Below are 22,701 nucleotides of genomic sequence, written 5' to 3'. Positions count from 1 at the left end.
AGTGAAATTTTGGGTTCCATTCTCCTACAGGAGCAGAACCCTAAAAACAGGCTTTACTCACTGTTACCCCTGTGCTACCTGCAATGATCCTCCACAGAGGTTTTCATGAATCCTGAGCCACTCGACAGTTTTTAGATGTAACCACACTTGCCTTTGACTGCCAGACAGATTTGCTGGTCCCTGTGGGAAAGAGAGGAGATGTTTTCTGGAGCTGGTTACAGTCCCCACCTTCGAGGGGCCGGCCTTGCCTCATGGGTGCTGTTACCGGGAGCTGTCAGGGCACAGAGCCACTGGAGATGGGGCAGAGAAGCGGCGTCCCCTGCCTCTGCCGCCCCGTGCTCCTCTCGGGGCTCAGGAGGCGGCTGCAGGCACTGCGCCTTTCTGTGGGGCTGTGCCTCCAGGCAGCCGGAGCATGAGAGCTGCCAGGACACTTCCCCGGCTCTCCCAGGGCCTTTAGCAGTCTTTGGAGCTAGTTCAAGTAACACAGGAGAGGAGCACTGTGTTGTTTTGCCAAACAAGAGATTAAATGGAGCCAAAGGTGAAGAAACGCCGCTGCACAAACAGCGCCGGGGAGCGCTTAAGCCACACGGCCAGCCGAGAGCAGCCCTGGCTGTGCTGCCCTGGTCGGAGCTCGACTGAGATCAGCACTGCTGTGCCTGGGCTGGGTACCCAGCGCCTGAGGGAGCGCTCCCAGGCTGGGACGAGTCCCTGCCGAGATACCGTGCCGGCAATGGAGGACGGGGCTTGCTGCGATGCACAAAAGCCTTTCCCGGGCACTGCCTTCCAATCCCCGAAGCAAAAGCCCAAGGCTGGAACGGCAGGGAGGCAGCGGGGACAGCTGATAATGTCCCACGGCCATGGGGCCTTTCCCCCGGACCTTTCCGCGTGGCAGCGGCCGTGAGCAGGCGAGGAGCCCCTGCGGGCCCGGCCTCCCTCTGCAGGCAGCGCGGCGCTGCTCCCCTCGGGCCGCCCCGGGGCCTCCCCGCGCCGCGGGCCCCGGCACAGCCTCCCCGCCGCCTTGGCCCCCGCTCCCGCCGCGGCCGGGGGCAGCACCGCTCCGGGGCGCTTCCAGCCCAGCCCAGCCCAGCCCCGCGTACCCGAGCAGTGACCGCCCTGCCTCGGCGGCTGAGCGCTGCCGCTCCCGCTCGGGCGCTGCGCAGAGGCGGTAGCGGGGCCGCGGCGCGGGCGGAGCGGGCGGGCCGGGGGCCGGGCCTGTCCCCGCGGCGGCCCCGGGGATCTCCTGCGCGGGGCTCGGGCAGGGCCTGCCCGGCGGCCGGGGCCGTGCTGAGCCGGCGGCAGGATGGCCTTGGTGCCCTACGAGGAGGGAGGCGGCTGGACAGCGCGGCAGCTGCACAGCCCTTGGGCCACCTTCCACTTCGCCAGCCGCACCATCCGCCTCCAGCAGGACTGGCGGCGCCTGGGGGTGGCGGCCGTGGTCTGGGACGCGGTAGGTGTTCATGGCAAGCGCAGCCTTTCCGCACTCGGTGGCTTCCCGTGGCTCTTGCCGAGCTTTCAGATTCACCGTAGGAAATTAATTACCGTAGAATTGTAAAGGGAAAGCTTTTAATTTTTTTTTTTTCATGTTAGGAAAGAATATGTTAAACTATGCTTTACTTTTCCCTCTTCCCCCATAAGAGATCCTGCAGGAATGCAAGAGAGATGCACCATCCAAACCCTGCATAGCCAGTGCCCAATGCAGAAAATATCCCGGATAACTCTCACCTCTTTCTTTACAGTGGCTGGTGATGTTAGCTTGGCACCTTTCAGAGCACAGCACAGATCCAAGCAGGACTGCCGATAGCCTTTATCTTAGGGATAGGAACCGTCCAAAACAGAGAGGTTTGCGATGGGTCCAAGGCCACAGCGCAGTTGCTCACAGCATCACTGCAGGAATCCAAGGGCTTCCCATCGGGGTGGATTTTAGTCCACACAGATTGCACTTTTACCTTTTTAAAAGAAGAAGTATAGCATTTTCAGCAAACTTCCCAAATGAATTGGTGTACAGGGTTGCCGATCTTTCTGGACATCAGCTTTGACAGAACTTGCTGCGGGAGAGGTCCTTCTCAAGATCTATATAACATATAACATGCTATATACAACCAGCTAGAAGTGTCATTACTTTACTTTCCCTGTGTCCTTCCTGAGGGCATACCAGTGTTGTGCAGAAACCTTTTGAAATATCATACAAGATACTATGAAACCTTATTCTGGACTTTTGCAGTACTGGGTTCATTTGCTAGTATTTGACAACCCCTCAAACTTCCTTTGAGGAAATTTTTTCCAGGTACAATTATTGTATTTCCTTTCCAATACAACTTTTCCTTTCCAAATACAATTCTTTCTACCTCCTGTTAATGTTTGGGGATTCATGGAGCAGTTACCACATCTAAGTTGTAACCTCTGTGGTTCTTTTTTCCTTTTGCCAGTAGGAGTCTTCCATAAAACTCTATAAAAATTTCCATAAAGCATAAAAAGACTACAGGTGCACACAGGAGGTGGAGAAGTGCTGAACAAAGTTTGCTGCAGACCTGAAGCACCTGACCCTTCCTATAACCTTCTCCGTCAGGTTAAACCAGAAAGCCTGTGTTCAGTATGACTGAAACCCTGTGCCTAATCATCCTTCTCTCTTGGCTTAGGCTGTTGTTCTGTGTGCTTATCTGGAGATGGAGGGCATTGATCTCAGGGATCGGTCTGTGATTGAGCTGGGAGCTGGAACTGGATTGCTGGGAATAGTGGTCACGTTACTAGGTAAGGGCTTTTTTGTTGTCTGGTTTAAAGCAAATCACAACTGTAGTAAAACTAGCTCTTTAACGTGTACGTGCCTGGTGTAGAAGTGAGCACCTAAGCTGCGCGTGTGAGCTGTGATGGTTCTGTGGGTCATCTTCCTTCCTGGGTAGACTCAGAGCCCGCAGGGTATTTGTTGCAGCCATGGTGCCCCTGCAGTTTGCTCTGTGGCGGGACCCTGTTGAGGCTGCTGCCTGTTGCCATGGCAGGCAGCTCAGCAGCATTCAGCTCTGCAGCTATTCCCCCCAGGGACAAGAGCTGTGCTTCCCCTCTTCCCCTTGTCCTCCCATGCAGATAAAGCTACAGACAGAAACCACTCTCTGAGCTTGCAAAAGCCTTTCATTAGCCTGGCTTGCACACAGGGCATGGAGAAATGAAGTAATTTGCTGCTGATCTGTCTGTGGATGAAGCAGGAACTGGGTACTATGTTAAATTTGTGCAATCTTTCCCAGGTTAACTTTGTAATTCAAAGCTCTAGTGGCTGTGAAAGGTGCCTATTGAAATCATAGGAACAAAACAGTTTGACAAAATACAGTCAAGCCATGAAAAATCATACAAGCATAACTTTTGTCTGACCTGTGAAAGACGCTCTCTAGCTGCCTCTCTCCTATAGAAAAATATGGAATTGGAGCAGGTTAATTGTAACATCCCCTGTAATTTATTCTTTTGTCACATATAGAAAGGCCAAAAGTAACTCCTTGACTTTCATGCATTAAGAAAAAGCACCAGAAAATTTGGTTTTTTCCCTACCCAGCTTAATCTTCATACACTTAATATTCTTAAGTGACTGATGGAGGGTAGGATGTCTCTAGACAGGGGGGTTTTGCTTATTTTGTTCTTTTATTTGTTTGTTTTCAATCAGGCAGCTCAAAGGAGCTGTTAATGTTTAACAGGACCTAAGGAGCCTGCTGGAGTTAAGCATTGTATTCCACATGCTGCATTGAGGCATGTGGATTGTGAGTGTGAGCCATGCCCTCCTGTCCCCTTAGGTGCCCGAGTTACCATCACAGACAGAGCAGCTGCTCTGGAGTTCCTGGAGTCAAACGTGCAGGCCAACTTACCCCCTGAACTCCATCCCAGAGCAGTGGTGAAGGAGCTGACGTGGGGAAAAGACCTGGATAACTTCTCTCCAGGAGCATTTGACTTAATCCTGGGTGCAGACATCGTTTATCTGGAAGAAACATTTGCAGAACTGCTGCAGACGCTGGAGCACCTGTGCTCAGAGCGGACGGTGATTCTCCTCTCCTGCCGCATCCGCTACGAGCGCGACCTCAAATTCTTGAGGATGCTGAGAGAGCGTTTCTCTGTGTCTGAGGTCCACTATGACTCCAGCAAGGATGTTCATATCTACAAAGCACAGAGGGGTAGTCGCAAGGATGACTTGTGACTCTCTGCTTTGTTAATAAGCCGCTGATGCTGTTCAATTCTCCCCTTTGTTTCTACTCAATACACTTGTTCCTGAGCATGAAGTTGCAGTTGTGTTATTTCACTGGCTTCTTGTTCTGATGGTCTTGTCTGATCACTGGGTCTGATACAGCAAGGATTGTACTTCTGTTCTGCATATTGAACCTCTGCTTCATATCTGAATAGAGTCATATCCAACATCAAAATTGTTATATCTAAAGGTATGTTGTCTGAAATCAAATCACATTTAACTTCTGGGGGAAACTTAAAGAGATTACAATGGGGTTTTTTCCCTTGATCGCTGCCTTAACTCTAGAAAAGTAGGAGAGTAGGATAAAAAAAAAGTAGTATGAAATAAAAGCTAATGCTCCAGCTCTAAATGCTTTAACTCTTCAGGACTTCTGCATCTTAGAAGTTGTGGTAAAAGAAACCACTTAAAAGGCAGAAAAGAACCAAAGGCAGATGCTATAAAGTTGTTTTATTGCTGTCACTACTGTGTTGAGGAGGCACAGTGAAACAAAGAACAAAATCCGGAGGGGCACTGGGAACAGGGGTTGCCAAGTAAGCCAGCTTAAAAATCAGTGTTATTTTTACCTGATTTGCAAGTGAGTGGGCTACACCTGCAGTACTGAAGCAGTTGTGGTTTCTGAGTTGTCCATAACAAGTCTGCCTCATACAGATCAAGGCTCCTTGGAGGATATACACGTGCACATGTGCTGCTGGGAAAGTGCAACAAGGAAACTCAAGCTGTTCTTAAAATATCAAATCAGCCCTTGACTCTCAAAGTACCACTAGGTAATGTTCTACTTTGTGCCTTTGTTTGTGCTCCCTCTGTCTCTGAGGGCTGTTACTTAGGGCAGGAGGGTGCTCTGTAAAGTCTTTGCAGCAGGGGAAGTACTTACTCTTGAATTACTTGGGACCTTGGGGCAGTGTCTAGGTTTCAGAGTGCTTTCAGTGCACAGTGGTAGTTAAGACACCGCTCCAAGTAACAGATTTCATACCTTGAGCTTGTAAAACACATCTGTGTGTTTATCCCACAAGATCTGGGAATGCATCTCGCACCAGCAGCAGACTTCCTTCTCTTTCTAGTGGTGGAAGAATGAAATTGATGAAAACAATGGCTAACAGAAAACAGCTACAGCTCTAAATGCAGGAATTGCTTTAGTACCCTTTTTTGTGGGTGTGGATGTGGAACTTTTTTTGCTTTAAACTTAAGCTCAAAAAGCTTCAGTTCAGGCTCAGACTTTGAGCATGTGTAGGTATTTGACACTGGCAACAGCAAACGGCTCAGCAGAGCAAAGCAGCTTTGGGCCATGGGCATTTTGGAAGTTTTTGTCACTTTTGCTTCCATCATACTTCCTGGTCGGTGGTCCAGAAGTGCTGTGCTGACTGTAATGTGGAAATGACACATTTGTCGTTAAGGTTTGAGTTTTATCTCTGGCACATCTCTTGCATGTTTTCAGCGAAGTTCCTTGCTTGGCTTCAGACCCGTCTGGAGTTGCTGTTCTGGAACACTTGCTGTAACAGTATCCTCAGAAGCCACATGGTGTCACTAAAACAGTGCTTAGGCAGCTGGCTGGGAATTCACAGCCTGAAACTGGAGTTGGAGTCAGTTTGGGGGAAGGAAGACAGCACCTTTAATTGAAAAGAGATCATGAGATGAGCTCTCACGTCTCAGGTGTAGCTCCTTCTGTCCTCTCAGCTGGGTGAGCAGTGATTGAAAAGAATTATGAGCTCTCCTCCCTCTCTCCGGCTCTAGTTTTGGAAGTGTGGCTGCAAGTTCTCACCTCTCCTTTTCCTTTTCCTCCCCACTGGTGTATCCTTGTCTCCAGACTCACCTGGGAGTAGCCATTAGGCTCATGTGTGGCTCAGGCTCCCCTTGGGCTGGAGCTGGCAGAAAGCAGCGTGCTGGTGCCTGGGCTCGTGAGTGCCCGGGGGAACTTTCCTGTGGGAAGAGCCTGGCAGTGCTGGGCCCTTGCAAGAGGCTGGAGCTTGCAGCACTGACAGCCATAGCAGCTTGCACTGTTGCCATAGCAGGAACATGCTAAAAATTCTGCTTAAATAGCACAGAATAAAGCACAGAATAAAGGCTGGTGCAGCAACCTGCACACTTCTAAGAAGGGGGTTTTGCCCCAGGCCTTGCTTTGGCGATGGAAACAGTTTTGTACTTTTAAACCAGTGCAGATTAATTCAATCTAATTGTTAAGTTTTCAGTGTCAGATACCCCATTGGTGGTGTTACAGCCCACAGCCATCCTGCCAGAGAAGGGACGTGCCAGTGGAGACTGGGCTTGGCTCCTTTCTCTGTGCTGCTGTTACACAGCGGGGTGTCTGAAGGCTGCAGTGATGCTACTGCCCATAAATAACTGGGGAAAAGCACGAGATGGCACTGGCAGCTGAGGTGAGTGCCTTGCCCCTGACCTGCAGAGCTCTTGGTGGCCCCTCCCCAGCCCAGCAAGTGACATCCCTCAAGGGGACACCTTCTCCTCTGACTGCCACTGGGGCACACGTCCTATTAGACTTAGGAGACCAGAGCCAGGAATACTGCAGTTAGGCCACAGCCACGTACATGTCAGTTGTGGCTGCATTTAAAGCTACAGTGTTTAGGGGCAGGCATCAGCAGTGAGAATGTAGCTCAGCTGAAAGCCCAGTCCATCCTCCCGGGCAGTGCTGACACCCACGTGCACCAGGCAGGGAATGCTGCCTTCTGTTGTCCCAGGCTGGCTTCACAAGTGCTGCGTGTTCCCCACTTACCTTCAGGGAGAGGTCAGCAGTGAGTCAGGCTGCAAGTGAATGTCGCCAGGCGTGCAGGACGAGCAGCAGAGTGTGAGTGCTGGTGAGGGAGCAGCCCTCGGCGGTGACACCTGCAAACTCCCAGCCCACGGGTCCCAGGGAGCTCCTGCTCTACTATGAGATGATGTGTGACCACAGCTGTTGCCAGCAGCTGTTTGGCAATGATACCAACACCCTGCCCAAGCACTTTCGGTCACCCTGTTCATCCCAGCACTAGAGAATCCCACTCCTTTGGGTGGCTCCATTGCACTGATCCTGTTCTGTAACAGGTGATCTGAGCTCATCTGTAGAAGGATGTGTTTGGCATGCATCCCTGAGGAGTGGGGCAATGCACTAATAGTCTCCTGAGAAATTCACTCGCTCTAGGGAGTGGGTCCAAGCCACAGGGGAGCGACCAAGTAAGACACAACCATGCTGTGACACTGAGAAACCATCCCTGAAACATGTGCAAGAGAACAAGCTTTTCTGAAATGCCATTGCAGCCAAGGTAATGTTCGACTGATATTAAGATACATAGCTGACTACACAGGGATCTGTGTTACCCAGTTCTTTTCAGTGCAAAATTCAAGCCAAAGTGCATTTTTATCTCAGGGACTAACCCTGTTTGGGATTCTCTCATTACTGTAGGTTTTTCTGAGCAAGAATGTGAATGGCATTATAAAAACTAGAAATCCCAGCTGTAATGAGCTGACCTTACTGCTTCCCCTTGACTGCACTGGAGGTGCGTTTACCTCAGTGCTGAATTTGTTCTCCTGGCTTCCATCCCAGTGTTTGGATCCAGCCTAGCAATTACATAATAGGGCTGTGATCCTTGCAGTGTTTGCTGCCTTCTGTTTCTGTTCTGTTCTGAAGACCAGTAGTACATGGTTTACAGGAATGCCTAAAAGTGAGACATGCAGCATATTTAAACTGTGAAAGGCATAAGCTTTTCAAACATTGTTAAACAACAGAACTGCCACCAGAATGGGTACTGGAAAACAGGTTTAAAAATATCAGGAGGAAGAGAAACTTCGTTTTTCAGGACTTAACCTCTAACTAATCTAATTCAATTAAGATTAAAAACAGCCTTCTCTTTGGGGAGAATACTTTATGAATACTTAGGGCAGAGCACAGATTGAGATGATACCATAGACTGCTCAAAATATCCCTTTTCCCATATTCTTCTAGCTGCATTACACTAAATTAAATTAGTGTAAATGGAATACCCTGCTCAAAAAAGAGACTTTGTAGAGTTTTTTAAAGCATGTTTATGTGACTGCACATAAATGTTTGTGTAAAAAGGGAGTTATGACAGTTTATACCACAAAGGTTACAGTAAGAAAAAGCACTTCTTTATGACAATAATTCACAAATTCACAAGAATCACTTTAATATACAAAGCAATTACTACCATTCTGAAACACAAAGCAGCTAATATGTACATAGTGTTAATAAAATGCATTATAACCCAGTACAATTCCTTTTAAACACAGATAAAGCAAAAAAAAAAAAAAAAGAAAAAAAGAAAACAAAAAAAAAAAAAAACAACAACAAAAAAAAAAAAAAAACAAAAAAAAAAAAAGAAAAAAAAAAAAAAAGAAAAAAAACACAACAGGGATGTTTCTAGATTTTTGGGGACATGTAAAAAAGCCTGTATTTTCCCCCAGTGATGGATTTTCATTTAGTCTTTTTAACTTCCACAAGTATGTGGGAGTCAAGCTCAAATACCCTGTTCTGTGCTGACATGGTTTGGGTAAAGAATCAGAAATGCAGATGAGGTGAACATACTCTTTCCAGCTTACACTACAAAGGGAGAATAATACCCTCGCTCTGGAAGCTTCCCTGAAAAACATTGTTTCAAAACAATTTCAAATTATAAATCCAGAGTAGAAACAACTAATTTCTGAAGTGAACAACCAATCTGTGGAAAAAAGTCTGTGGAGGGGCTGGCTGCCAACTAGCACCTCTTCTTGTCCTGTTCCCATCCCAAGAAGTCCATTATAAGCAGCACAGTTTCAAATCTCATTTAAACTTGAAGTTGTAGAACATTTTAAAATTAAAGTTTTAATATAAATAAATGTAATTCAACACACAAAAAATGGAGTGGCACCTGGATAAAACACAACTTGTGGAGAGCACCCAAACATCCTTAGTTGTTAAGAGTGGCCATTTCCAGATAAGCAACTGGCTCAAGGCCTGCCATCCCCATGCTCTCTCTCAGCTATCCCCTAATTTAGAGGAATATGCAGCTGAGGCTGAGTGAACTGCTCGAGTCCTGAGTGCAGTGAATGCTCAGCTTATGGACTGTGCCAGCCATGGGTCATTCCAGCCTGCCCCTGGCCCTTTTCCTGCCAGCACACAGCTCCCGAGGACAGCTGCCTGCTCCTGCTCCTCCTGCTGAACTCAGCACAGAGCAAGCCACAAACCTGCACTGCAGGGCCAGAAAGCAAACAGGTCACTCCCTTCAATTTGTGCTATGCCAGCTAGCCCAAGCACATCTCTCTGCAGGCCACAGCTTAAATACATTTTAAAAACACATTCCAAGGCAAAACACTTGAAATGCAAACCCTCTTTACACCACCTGGATCTGGTCCCTTTTCCCCAAAGATTCACACACTTAAGTCTATCTATCCACAGACCTGAACCTGCCACAAGCACACAGAAGGTGGATTTCAGCACCCTCTCTTCACCAGTCTGGCTCCTTCCAAACCAACTGAGCTTCAGGATACATTCAGGCTTTTGTAAAATCAGCTTGCAAATTAGCTCAGACAAAAGAGTTCCCAGCAGACAACAGAGAACCATCGATGTACTGTATGCTTTTTAAAACCTGCTCACAATGACAGACTTCAGGGTTAAATTATGATCATTCCTGCTAAAGAAAGCTGGTTGTGCTGTGCTTTTCTTTTCAAGCAAGGTGACACATTGTCAATGTACCTTTACTTCCTGGTGTTAAATTACTGGAAAGCCTTTCGATTTATTTTCTTGGAATGCAGCTTGTAAAATCTGCAGACAAATCTCAAATTAAGAAAAGGGGAATAAAGTGGCTGAAAAATAATTCAGCTCTCCTTCCAAATTAACCTCCCTTTCCCATATGGGATCACTGAACTAGTTCTACTCTAAAAATAATTTCACATCCATCCTCTACATACTGCTCCAGACACCACACGCCTGATTCCTGCCCCTCTGCTCTCCTGCCCTTCAGCAGCAATGCCTGCTGGGCACCAGGTGCTGATCTGCAACTTCAATTAGCCAAGGAGCCAACTGCTGTGGAGGAGTGAATTGTGTGCAGGCAGCAGGGTCACAACAATTTTGCCAGAAATCTTCTCAGGCAAACCAAATTTACCCTAATTTTTCTTTCTCTGTGTTTTGTTTGTTGTTTTTTTTTTTTTTTTTTTTCTTTAAAAGTGCACATTTTAATTAAACATTTACAAAGAACACAGTGTAACAAAAATAAATACATGACCTTTTGGTTGGATCATTGGCAAATGTTACATCACTAACTAGGCTTCAGGGTAAAAAAATTACAATAAAAACAAGGTCTTAGAAAATCAATTAAATCCTCTATGAACTATCATAGATTTGCAACCACTGATATCGAACTTGCTTTGATGGGTGGATTTGTCTTTAAACCACAAAAAGCACTGTCTGCCATAAATGAAAAAACAAAATAAAAAAGCAGGTGCCAGTTTTCACTAACAGATGACTAGTTGCTGCTGCAGTTTACTGGAAGCCCAGATTTAAAAAAAGCAACCTGTGGTACAAATTTAGGTCAGAAACTATCAGGGCTGTTTTTCCTTATTAAATCTTTTTTTTTTCCTGAGCCTCTTAATGATTCCAAACACCCCACCAATTTTCTGACCAATGTACAAGTACCAGAGAAGACAGTGATCTCAATGCAAATGCCAGCTCCAGGCTAGCCAGAACTACAGGTGTCTGAGCAGTCCTGATGAGCACAACAGGCAAAAATTGTGCTTTCAAATACAAGCAACGGTGCCGGCAATTACCCAGTGCTGGTGAAATTGCTGTCTAAGGAAGAATGCATCACCACTACCTCAGGAGGAAAACAGAAGTCTTACCAGTGGTTCCTTTAGAAAATAACACCTTAACAACCTTTCCAAATGTTTTGCCTTTGATATATAGCTGCCAAAGAGAAAAAAAGCACAGAAGTGAATTACTCTGGGTGGTGGTGGTTGTAAAACAAACTGTTTACATAATTTCAAAAATCTTCATCAATAAAAAACAAACTTCACAAAAGCCACAAAAGATGAAATAAAATTATTGAAAATGGGTAACTGAGAGACAGCACAAAACAAATCAGTAATTAAGAGCTAGAATAACGCAGCCCAGAGCTACTGGGGTGAGGGGAAGCTTTCACACACACGCACATCCACACACACACAGACACACAGAAAAGTAAAAATTCTTTTTCTGACCTCCATATACTATAATACTCAGCATTCCTGACTTAAAAGCTCTCAGAGCTGTAGATTATATACTGTGTGTATATATATATATGTACATATATTATACATATGTATTTTCCAAGAATATCTAAATTAAAAGAGCACCTTTGACAATATCTTAACTGCCTGATTGGTGCTGTTGTTTTGCAAAATAATGACATTACAAAAATTATATTTCAAACCAATTCTAGTTTATTATGAACATAACGGATCTAGCCCTTTCTAACCCTCTCTTCAGGTAAAAGAGTCTATCAGTTCTTGAAAACTCACAACCGTGAGATATAAAACTAATCCTCCCTCCCCCTTGTCAGCATCATTTCCATCCTACTTCCAATCAGCCTTAGTCTATAGAAGCTTATCACCCCAACCTCACTACTTGGTAAATAACATAGGAACTGATTCCTGTGTCATATTCTTTCCCTTTTTGGGTCAATATGAATAGTAAAGCATGTATGGGTAGCCTAGCCAGCCCTGCACTTGGTCTAATACATTTTTTATTATTGTAATCTATAATTTTCATTAAATAAATTTGTGTCCCATAATCCTCAGTGCAGCATAAATAAAAATAAAGATTCTTGCAGACCCCTATTTACTTTGAATTACATTCCTTTTCTGAGTGGAACTTTACTTGCTAATGAAGTCTAGGCTAAAACCACGACAGGCCACTTGCAGACCACACACAGACAAACGGGTAACACAGTTCTCCTCTCGCTGACACACATGTTTGCACAAACTGTGTGTTAGGAGAACCCCACCTGGGCACTGTTTTAGGCTCCCATGCCTGTCCAGCCCCCAGGCTTTGTGCCCAGTGATTACCTGCAAGCTCTGAACAGCGTTCATTACCCACTAGACACAGCTCTCAGAGCAAAACCTCACAGTTTTTGCAAACAGAACAGCCTTAATGTGGGCATATACAGCTTTTTCTGTGTTCCTCAAAGCTGCAGGAACCATTCCATGTAACTGCAAATGAGGCCACCATGAGCTTCATGCTTTACAAGAATGACTCCTGTATTACAACATTTCTACTTCAGTACTCGTTGTGGAAAATGTAACTGTTTTATGTATTTGTATTCACTGATTTTAAGAAACAGTTTTTTATAAAAGCACTGCTGAGAACTTAGGGTCTTCTTTAAATTTGCACTGCTAAACTAACAGATTCATCTCCCATTAAATAAAAACAAAAAAAATCAACTCTCTATGCCAGATAAAAATAGACCATTTATAAACACCCACAAAACTTGTGAAAGTGAATATTTCATATTTCTGATGCTTACATTTTTTTCTTGAAATGCAAGTGTAATTTGAAATTCTTGATAACTCTAGATGTAACAATAATGCTGTAAGTTTAACCCTGCCCCTTTTAAATTAAGTCTCTTGGAAACTGAATGCCCCTCAAATGAGAAATCTAGAACTTTTAATACTGCTTAGGTGTTTGAGACTCAACTGCCCAGAGTCTTCCAAGTATTTTCCTTGTAACGTCACACTGATTGTACAACCTTTTAGAAGCCTGTGTATGAAATTTATCTTAAATAGATATAGAGTGAATGGGAAAAAATATTAGCTAATACTCTGCTAGGCAAGGCATTGGTATAGACCAGAGCCTCATCCATACGTTTCTATACATAGAAGTTTGACCAGAAGCACAAAGTAAACTTACTCCATCAAATGACCCGAGTTAACACAGTGAGAGACTGGCTTCAGAGGGCCAGTACACAAACAGCACATGATTCTTTTGGACACATTCTTTTTGACAACTTCTTGATGATCTTTTTTGGTTCTTTTTGAGCATGATTCTTTTGAAGTCCTAATGCTTAGTACAGAGGTTTATTTAAATATGAACTACCTTTTTTAACACCATAAATGTGGGAAAGACCACAGTTCCTCAGTGCACAGAAAAAAAAACCTGATCTTGCAAACATCTGAGGCACGTAAGTAATTTCAGTGGCAGGAATAGATTACTCAGTAAATCTGACCCTTTCCATGAAAAAATATCCCAAACAAATTAAAAGTTTAGCTAATCTGGCCAGGTTCAAATAAAGTATTTTCCCTTTCAAAGCAGGAGTTGGAATATTCGTGTTTGAAGTCCTATTGAATATTTGAGGTTGTCCTAGTAGTTATACTGAAATTTAATTTATGTATAGAAGGCAGCCTCAAAGTTCAAAAAAGAATTTTGCAAACCAGGCTGATATTTCTATTGAGCACAATAATTTCCATTGCATAAGACAGTGGTAGGGAAATAAAAACAACCTCATTGCTTGAGAGGACTTGGGACACAGACCATACTGTCTTCAGGGAGTACTTAAGTGGAGTTGGCTATGCTTCAACTGCTTAGTTGTTGTGCATACAAATAGGTAGTGCTGTAATGTGCTACCCCTGTTTACAGAACATCACAACTGCACCTTTTTTAAAATTTTCTTTCCCATCCAAATATAATTCCCCAACCCATATCCTATGAAGTTGGTGTCTGTTTTCCGTGCATTCAGAATGCTGAACGCACTTGCACACATAAGCTATGAGAATCAACAACTGACCAGTGAAGCTCATTTCAATGCATTTGTTTCTCAAGTATGGAGAATGTTTTACTAGTCCAGGAGGGCTTAATACAGATAATAATTGCAGATCAAAGCCCCTCCTGGGCTAGTCTGAAGAAGGTGTGTTCTCTGCACACCAAGAACGTGGCAGTGAGGTGCCCTTGGTCTGGCGTGCTGCTCAGCCGTGTATTGGCACAGCTCAGCAGGAACGTGTCAAACCAGTGTGGCAACCACTGCTTCTTCATTGCACCAGGCATGCTCCACCTGTGTGGCCACTGCTCTCTGGACCAAGAGGCTGGGGTGGCTCTGTCTCTAAGGCAATGGAAAGAGCTCAGCACAAATCCTTGACATTTTACAAAAGGACCCTCCCCACAGTAACTTCCCAAGTGACCACTGTTATTCCTTGAAGAGGATTGGGAGACGAGAGAGAAGCCTGTTCTTCTTCATGCTGAGACTGATGATGAAATTCATCTTGTAAGGGGAGAAGTGGAGGCAAGTACTTGAACATTCACAGTTTGATGCAAAGCACAGATGAAGTATATCCTGTAGTTGCTTCAGGCAGTTTTGCGCATAGAAAAAAAGAAATGTTTAGAAAATAAAAAGTTTACTTTGTCCTGGGTATAACCAGAACCAGTCTCTATCCCACCTGGACAAGTGAAAATGAGAATCCAAAATTAATCTGATTTGTGGCAGTAAAGGTCCTTAAGTGCTTTCAACTCCTCAATCAGTGTCTTGTTTTGGTTTTCAAGCACAGCCACTCGATTTTCTAGACATTTCACATACTCCTTTTTCTTCCTGCGACATTCACGTGCTGCCTCTCTGCAAAGCAAAAAAGGCCATTCAAATCCAGAACAATCAATTGCACACATGGGCTACCTAACTGCTTTCAGGCAAACCTTTACTAGTACTGCCATTTTCAGAATATGGTGGTATTGCTAAGAAATGCAAGTGAGGAAAAAACACTGAGTTCATAGCAACTGCTCCTCACAAATCACACACACACAAGATCCACGCATCATTTCAACACACAGATCCCAGTAAGACAGCACCAGTAAGATAATAATAATATTAATAACCATTATTATTATTATTATTATTATTGTTATTAGCATAGGATCCTAATCAGGGATAAAATTTTGGAACCTTTAGGCTGAGTAAAATGCTGCTGCAATAATTTGACTTTATTATAATCTATTATTCTTTTACAGTCTTTAACTTTTCCCTGTGAGCAGTCCAACAAGATGGATCAACTAGTGTAAAAAAGTTCTGTATTTAGAGCATTCATGTATTTGCTCTTGAGCAATGCTTTCATTTTAATAATTATGTCTGCATCACTGCAATGATACTATTAATGACTCAAATAAAAACCAAAAAAAAAATCATTCTTTAGTCCCTGTCAGCTATGCCAAAAACAGACCTCAAGACAGTCAAACTTTTAAGTCTTGCTTGTAAAGAGTGAGCTGCCTGTAGGTAACTTGGTAACATACCAAGACCACCAGTGAAAAATACCAGAAGGTATTAATGTGCTGCTGAGCATCCTGAAGCAGGAACAGCAAGGCAGGAACTACCCTGCACAGCAATATAGTGGCACCAATGTGCAAAGCAAGCACAAGGCTAAATGCCATGGGCAGATGGGAGCCCAGGCAGAGGGCTCTGCTCCTGCAGTGCCCCTTGTCCAAGCAGCACCCTGCAGACACAGGGAAATAAACACTTATTTGCCCTGAACCTTTAGGTGCAAAGCACAACAGCTCCAAAAAGAAGAGTGTGTGCCCCTTCATTGCAAATACTGCACAGACTGGTGAGACAGTCAGTGTTCTGGGAAATGAGAGGACAAATCAGAACCCAGTTCCCCCCCTTATTAGATAAATAGGAGCTGTAAAAACAGAATGCATTCCAGGACCTAACTGATAAGAAGCCTCTAAAAGTAACTTCTGAAATTCAGCTCCACAAATGAGACAGGATGAAGAAAACATAGCCTGTAAGCCCTGGAAGGACTCAGGTATCCATTTGTCACTCCCACAAATACAATTTCACATGCCTGCAGTGCTTCAGTAAACCATGTGTAACATTTAGAATTTAAGTAATTTTGGGCTGTTAGCAAAAGATTAAGTACTAGGGGATCAGGAAGTGCCTCCCAGTGCAAACTACTAACAAGTCTCTATGAGTGACAACATTTTCTTTCTGTGATTTTTTTCCCCTTTAGCCTGTGCATATTAAGCCACCTCAAGTCTGTGTGTGCTAGTTGTTTATTATGAACAGCCAGAATTTTACTGAATTACAACACAGCTTTAAAAATGTAAAATTTATACAGAAAATTTGCACAATAATATCTATGAATATTTACACTATAATCCTCCAGTAAGTACCACCTTACCATCTGCCTCGCTATCCTTTTTTCCCCACTTTGCTATGGAGCTTAGATTTGCAAATATCTATTAAGCAGACAGGCTAAAAGCACCACATGCAACATGATACTGTTGCAAAAGCTGTCAATTTAACTCAAGTGGGGTAATTCCCCATTGTTTTTCTTGGCTTTCACAAACACAAAAGCTTTCTTTTACTGAAATAAGACTGATGACTAAATGAGGGTATTCTGTGATTCTAATTAATTTTTTTTTCAAATGCAGAGCCTGAAAGAGTGATATCCACTATTCACTGGTATGAGAAAACGATATAAAAAGGGAGATGGGTGACATTCTGTACAAAAACCTTTTAAAAAAGTGACCTCTGCTGTTCAGCGTTATTTATTTCATTAAAACCCCTTGTATAAGCACTGCGTCTGCTCAAATAGGTTTTCATTATGTTCACAGCACAGCAACCTACAGAAGAGGAATGAACCTGCACAACATCATTTTTTTCAGACTGACAGATGAAGTTAATAAGGTTTTCAGGGGGCTTCCCCTGCTCAGAAGGGCGGGAAGCACTGGGTTCTCAGTGTCACAATGGAACACACAGGCTGCAATCTGTGGCCCATGTAAGAGTTCAAGCTTGTTGTGATGGGCCAGTTCAGGCACACCCCTTCCCATTCCCACAGCAACAGACTTCAGGAGCTCAACTTCTCCCTACAGCTCCCTTCCTTTGCTGCCTTCACCCACTCCCACCTCTAAGCTTACACTGGATCCTACAGGACCAAGTCTTTACCTTTCTTTTAGCCCCTCTGCTGCCACTACTGGCTCCACAGGACTTCAATCAAAGGGAATAGCTGCTCATTTAGCCTTTGCTTGAGTCTTTCAGCCCCTGGAGGAGAAAACTCAAAGCGGCTAAAAGAACAAGTGAGACAATCAAGAAAGTACTCACAAGGAGCACACGTGGGCTAGCAGCAAGGCTAAGGGAGAGAATCCAGCGAAGTAACCACATGAATGTAGTAACTCAAAAAAAGCAACTCATCTTAGTGTTTGTAAGAATATATCTGCAGTCATACAAGTATCTCACTGAGTGCTTTTCTCCTTACCGCAACAACCAAATTCACACACCTCACAGAACGAGTCTGACACTTCACTCAAGGTTTCACAGTCGCAACACACAGCATTAGTAGATGTGCATTTCTGCTTTGCATTTTTTAAAAAAGGCAAATTCTTCATAAAGCATCTCATAGCATGGCTAAGAAAGACCAGCACTCGACACTGTAGGCCAGTGCAGAGCTGTGAAGGTACGTGCCTGTTCTTCATCAGACGCACTTCCCTCTTGCGCGCGGCCTCCTCTGCCGGCTGGGTGGGCAGCGCGGGTGAGGACGCCATGACCACTCCTGGAGCAATGGTGCTGGTCGGGGCCGTGCGGATCTGGTAGGTCTGCACGTCTCCTGAGGCAGCTGCAGGGACACACAGGAATGGGACATCAGTGTGGTGACAGCGCTGTCACACGTGCTGTGGAGAGCGCCTACTCACCTCTCTAGCCTGTCCTCTCCCTGACACAGCCATCCCTCTGCGACCCAGCCATCTCGCTAAGCATGCAGCCTAGGCCACAGCTCAGCAGGGACAGCCATCATCTGGGTCACCACTGCCACCTCAGGCTCCCTTTATTCATATATGCAAGGTTTTGGGCATTCCTGCTGGAGAAGTCTTCACTTGTGCTTGGTAACTTGATTAGTGTTGCAGTTTAGCTGTGCTTCTTTCTCCCTTATTACATTTTTTGTACTGCTCTGGTTTTTGGGCAATTCTAGCATTTTTCTAGAGGAGGATGGGGGTCATTATTTCTAGCTATGCTCCAAACATCTGCCTGGAAAAGGAGGAAGGCAGGTGTAAGTATCTAACATAAAAAAGGTGTAAAAATGCAGCATTTAGTCCCACAAGAGATGAACAGTGCACTCTGTTGCTTCTCTAGAATGAGCAAGGCCTTGGCTTTTTTTTACTTTAATAATTTTAATCTTAGGAATATGTTAATTTTGCCTGAGCTCACAAAAACCCACAATACCACCTAAAAAAATCATATGTCCTTAAGAACACAAAAACTCAAAGATCAATTCAACAACAGTACCCTTCTCTGCTATGCATTTTTACTGATGCCTGGTAAACTCTTCACTGGATAGCTTTCAAATCAACTACTTCACAGTCACAGAAGCAGGGGTTCACTTCTGCTATTTTCAATGAAAATTTTGTAATAATCCTCAATTTTTAATAAACCAAAGTATGTATTTTGATACAACAGGTCCCCATAACTTACTCTAAGTGAAAGTAGCTCTGCCAAGTTGAGGGCTAGACCAAATGATCACTTAAGGCACTCTCCTAAATTGTTCTGCGATTCCAAGACTCACTGATTGAGTCACTCACTCAGTGACTACTTACAAAAGTCACAGTAAGAAGAAATTATGAAAAAAGGGGAAAATTACTAATAAATTAAAGTGTCCCTTTAGAAACAATCAAACATCCTTCCCTCCTGTCTTTAATGTTTGCTTGAGATTTCCTATTGTTACACATATGGGAGAACTCAGAACTCTAAAGTGGTATTAGTTTTTGCAGAACATATAAAAAAATTGCATGGACAAAATGCAGGCATGGAAAAGCAAAAATAAATATATTAAACCTCAAATATCCACAGTTTTACCAATCTAAAGGGAAAGGCTCAAAAATATATGACAAACAGCTTTGTCCAGAATTTCAGTAATTTTATGGACTTATCTGTGCCAAAGCTGTTAATTCTGTTTCCAGACACATTTGAAGGAGTCAGGCTGGCAACTTATACCTGCACAGAGCAAATGTTACACAGAATGAGTGGCTGTGAGGTTTCTCACCTTGTACAACAACTTGGTTGCTGGGTACAAGTATCTGCTGTCCGTCTGTGGTCTGTGCATATTGTAAAATGGTGGTGCCAGGCTGGGTTGCAGCTGCATTGGTCATTGTCAATGTCTGGAGACCTTGTACTCCATCTGTGCCATTGTTAGACAACTGGATTGCTCCTCCTTGGGTGATGGCAACTGCAGACCAAAAAAATCAACCCAGCATTTAAGACACTAATTCACTCATTAACTTACAGTATTAAACCTAGGTATGGAAGAATACTGATCTAAGCTAAATCCTTTGAACCCTTACACACCCCCAAATTAGACACATGGCTTCAATGTACGTGAAAGAAATCATCCTTTGAAAGGTAAGTTTTCAAATGTTTGTGAGGGCCAAAACCCACAGCTAAAATACAGATTAGTTTCTCTAACAAAACAGAATTACATGGAAGAGCTACAACCCACCCCCAGGGAATACTTTTTAATTTGTAAAGATTTTCTTCTTGGTTGGTTTAGGTATTTTTCTCAGTCCTTAGTTTTTCTTGTCATCTGAAATTCCTCTCATCTTCTGCGCTTTATGCCCTTCAGTCTCCTCTGCTGCTCGTGCTATCCATCTTGTCCTTCACTTTCTTTTTTAATTTGGCATTTTTTTCCCTTCTGATTGTGTCCCCCCTTCTCCACAACTTCCTCAGACCCTTACTAGCCTTTTTATCATTCATAAAGGTACAGTTTGGTGCAGGCAGTCTTAACTTTGCTGTTTTTTTTCGTTTCTTTCCCCAAGACCTGTCATGCAGGTATACTGGGACATCACCCCTTTTGAGTCACAGAGTTCCACTGTGTTCCTATATACAGACACACCAAAACCTCAAGTGTCTGCACACACAGTTACTGTACAGTTATAACAGGAATCAGAATTAACCACATCCATTTCAATAAAATTAAGCAGGGTACAAAGCAAAGGGGTTAAGGAGTAAACAGAGATACAAAATTTTAAGGAGATTTTAAGAGACAGATATAAACAAGTAGTTCTTTTTCCCTTTTGTCTGTGTTGTATGTCTCCTGCTCTACGGTTAGTGTGAGACAGCATGTGTCTTATCTCTAAGGCCATATCCTCAATCATTCTTCAAGTCAAAACACTGTATCTATAAAATCTAACACAGAAAACACAGAAATATATACTTATGACATATATTGTTTTTTTCTAAAAATGTAACTGCAGACCATAATGTTTTTTTCTAAGGATGAGGTTACAGCTTTGTGAACAAGTGTTAATGATCTGCCAAGAAAAAAAAAAAGAAACTTCTGAATTCCCCCATCTAGTTCCTGAAGTGAAGAAGTTTATAATAGCGTTATAGTTAGTTCCTGTTTTCCCTCAGGATGCATGAGCTGCACCAAGGGGCAAGCAGTCCCAGAATGTTAATGGAGCCTTTCAAACACTTACAATAGAAATGTGTTCAAAAGGCCTGGTTAACAGTCAAAATAAAGTGATCTTTTTTTCACCTCCTGCTTTGTCCTAGTCCAAACAACAGTTACAGAAATAATAGCTCTTCATCTTCTCATCCCCACTTACTAGCACCACTGAGAAATTCAGACTACATACTGTACTGCCCACTGCTGGTTTGGTAAATGGGAGTTGGCACCGTGACAGTGGCGATGGCAGGTGCTGCTGTTTCCTCTTCTGACTTTTCTTCTTCGATCCTTGGCACTCCTGGGGCGTCTGAGGACAAGTCATTCAAAATTTTTCTGGCAAAGACAGTGTGTTGTAGAGATTTTAATAAAAATTGGGAGAGAAAAATAGTCTATCTGATACACAAGGCTGGGGAAAACTGAAGTGCAGCAAGCCAGCAAGGAAAATATGAGTGGAGAATGAAAACCACAGACTATCTCCAAACTCTTATTGGAGAGGATTGTTCAAAATGCCAAGCACTGATGAGCAAGGGAGCCAGCACAGAACAGCTGTGATTGTCAAAACCCATGATACAGCTATTACAACCCTTCCTTTCTCTTCAGAGCATGTTTCTCTCATCCATTTTTATTTGTTTCCTGCTTTCAGATATATAAATATTTGGAAAAATAAGTCAGAACCTGTCTCCTCACTTACACTGGGTGAACTGCTCCATTTCAAAGACTACAAACACCTCAGCCAGAGAGCTGAGTACCAAGGGAGTTAGCAGGAATACTTGCAGACAGCCAGCAGTTCATAATTTAACACCTGGCTGGGAGACAATATCCAGTGTTTGAGAACAGTCTCACAGTTATGTTCACAGGTGCTCTGCCTGAGAAAGTTCATGGGTAAAGGAAAGAACAGATTGTTTCATTATTTCCATGAACTAATTATACAAAGTCAAAACTTTTAAAACATCACTGCTACAGGTCCCACTGAACATGACTGTAGACTGACCACAGCAGTCACTGCAATTTGCATCACTGAGATCAAACATGTCCTTCCTCAGAGGACTGTCAGGCTCCTTTCACTGCTGGCATATTCTATTATGTCATAGCAAAATGCAGTAAATGCCCTTAGGTAAAAGGCAATATTTTTTGTAACTCTCCTCCTATGTTTTCCAGTGGACTGGCAAAGGAACTCGGTGGCAAAGCAAACACAGCTGTAGACCCCAAGTTCCAAGACAACATAACTCAGACAAGCCTCCTAATGCTGTGTGGGCCAGAACAGCTGTATGAAGCTATCTGGGGGGAAGAGCACTCATTCTGCTCAGCACCTGACAAACAGAGCTTTGCTGTTGCTGTTTTGACTTTGTGTGCATGCAAGAAACCCCAGCACTGGGCAACACTGTATGAATAACCACTTGCACAAATAAAAAATTCCCATCCAAAGAGTTTGCAGTCTAGGTGTTAGATCAGAAACTAGTGAATGAAACAGATGAAAAAATATGGAGAGAGCCGGGATGATGAACAACAAAATCCAAGGAGATTAAAAAAAGTCACTTTTAACCTCATGTCATTATTAAATCGTGGTTAAAACCTACCTTTGTCATCATAAAAATGGATTTAAGGTAAAGGATAAGGTGGCAGCTTTACAAATACAGGAGCTATGAACTGATGGAATACATGATGTACTTGAGTGGCAGAATCACAGAGGAGTTTTTGTGGAAGAGGTATGGCTTTCAATGCTGTGGACATTTCTGCCCCTATCTTGTTTTGGGCCAGTTACAGCAGGTTGAGTAATGCCAGATGGGAAGTCTCTAAAGACAGCAGTGGTCTGGCTCAGCCTTTCTGACCTAACCACCACCAGCCTGGAGTCTGAGCTGCATATACAAGTTTTGCAGCTAACAAATGTTGCTGTGTCACCAGGATCTGGTTTGAAGACAGAGGCTGTGCTGTGGCACCAGTGCATGCAAGAGAGTCCATCTCAATGAGAAGTCAGCATGCACAAGCACCCTCTTCTCAGTTCTGCTGCTTGTTTACTTAGCTCTGTTTTCTCACCATACACAGCCACTCTTCCATATATAGTAAAATCAAGTGTCTTGCTGCAGAAGCAGACTGAAGGGAATCTGTGGCAGCCTTGGAGTTAA

The 22,701-nt window shown here is 43.7% G+C and overlaps 2 protein-coding genes across 2 annotated transcripts in view; one reads left to right on the top strand and one right to left on the bottom strand.

Moving 5' to 3' along the window:
- Nucleotides 1–1,255: 1,255 nt before the first annotated feature.
- METTL21A (methyltransferase 21A, HSPA lysine) lies at nt 1,256–4,253 on the top strand. Its single transcript, XM_063162354.1, has 3 exons — nt 1,256–1,447; nt 2,637–2,748; nt 3,774–4,253. The coding sequence occupies exons 1-3, from the start codon at nt 1,301–1,303 to the stop codon at nt 4,169–4,171; spliced, it is 657 nt and encodes a 218-aa protein (XP_063018424.1). The 5' UTR covers nt 1,256–1,300; the 3' UTR covers nt 4,172–4,253.
- A 3,950-nt stretch (nt 4,254–8,203) lies between these two features.
- The window catches only part of CREB1 (cAMP responsive element binding protein 1), a 39,790-nt gene continuing 25,292 nt past the window's right edge, over nt 8,204–22,701 (bottom strand). The window contains exons 5-8 of the mRNA XM_063162355.1: nt 20,769–20,911; nt 19,181–19,363; nt 17,611–17,761; nt 8,204–14,772 (exon numbers count right to left, since the gene is read on the bottom strand). Of these exons, the coding sequence (XP_063018425.1) occupies nt 14,628–14,772; nt 17,611–17,761; nt 19,181–19,363; nt 20,769–20,911 (622 nt within the window). The 3' untranslated portion in view covers nt 8,204–14,627. The remainder of the gene's footprint in view (nt 14,773–17,610; nt 17,762–19,180; nt 19,364–20,768; nt 20,912–22,701) is intronic.

Source organism: Melospiza melodia, chromosome 8 (assembly GCF_035770615.1).
Source record: "Melospiza melodia melodia isolate bMelMel2 chromosome 8, bMelMel2.pri, whole genome shotgun sequence".
NCBI lineage: Eukaryota > Metazoa > Chordata > Aves > Passeriformes > Passerellidae > Melospiza > Melospiza melodia.
The sequence above is the reverse complement of the archived record's forward strand: the minus strand, read 5'-3'. Positions and strand labels throughout refer to the sequence as shown.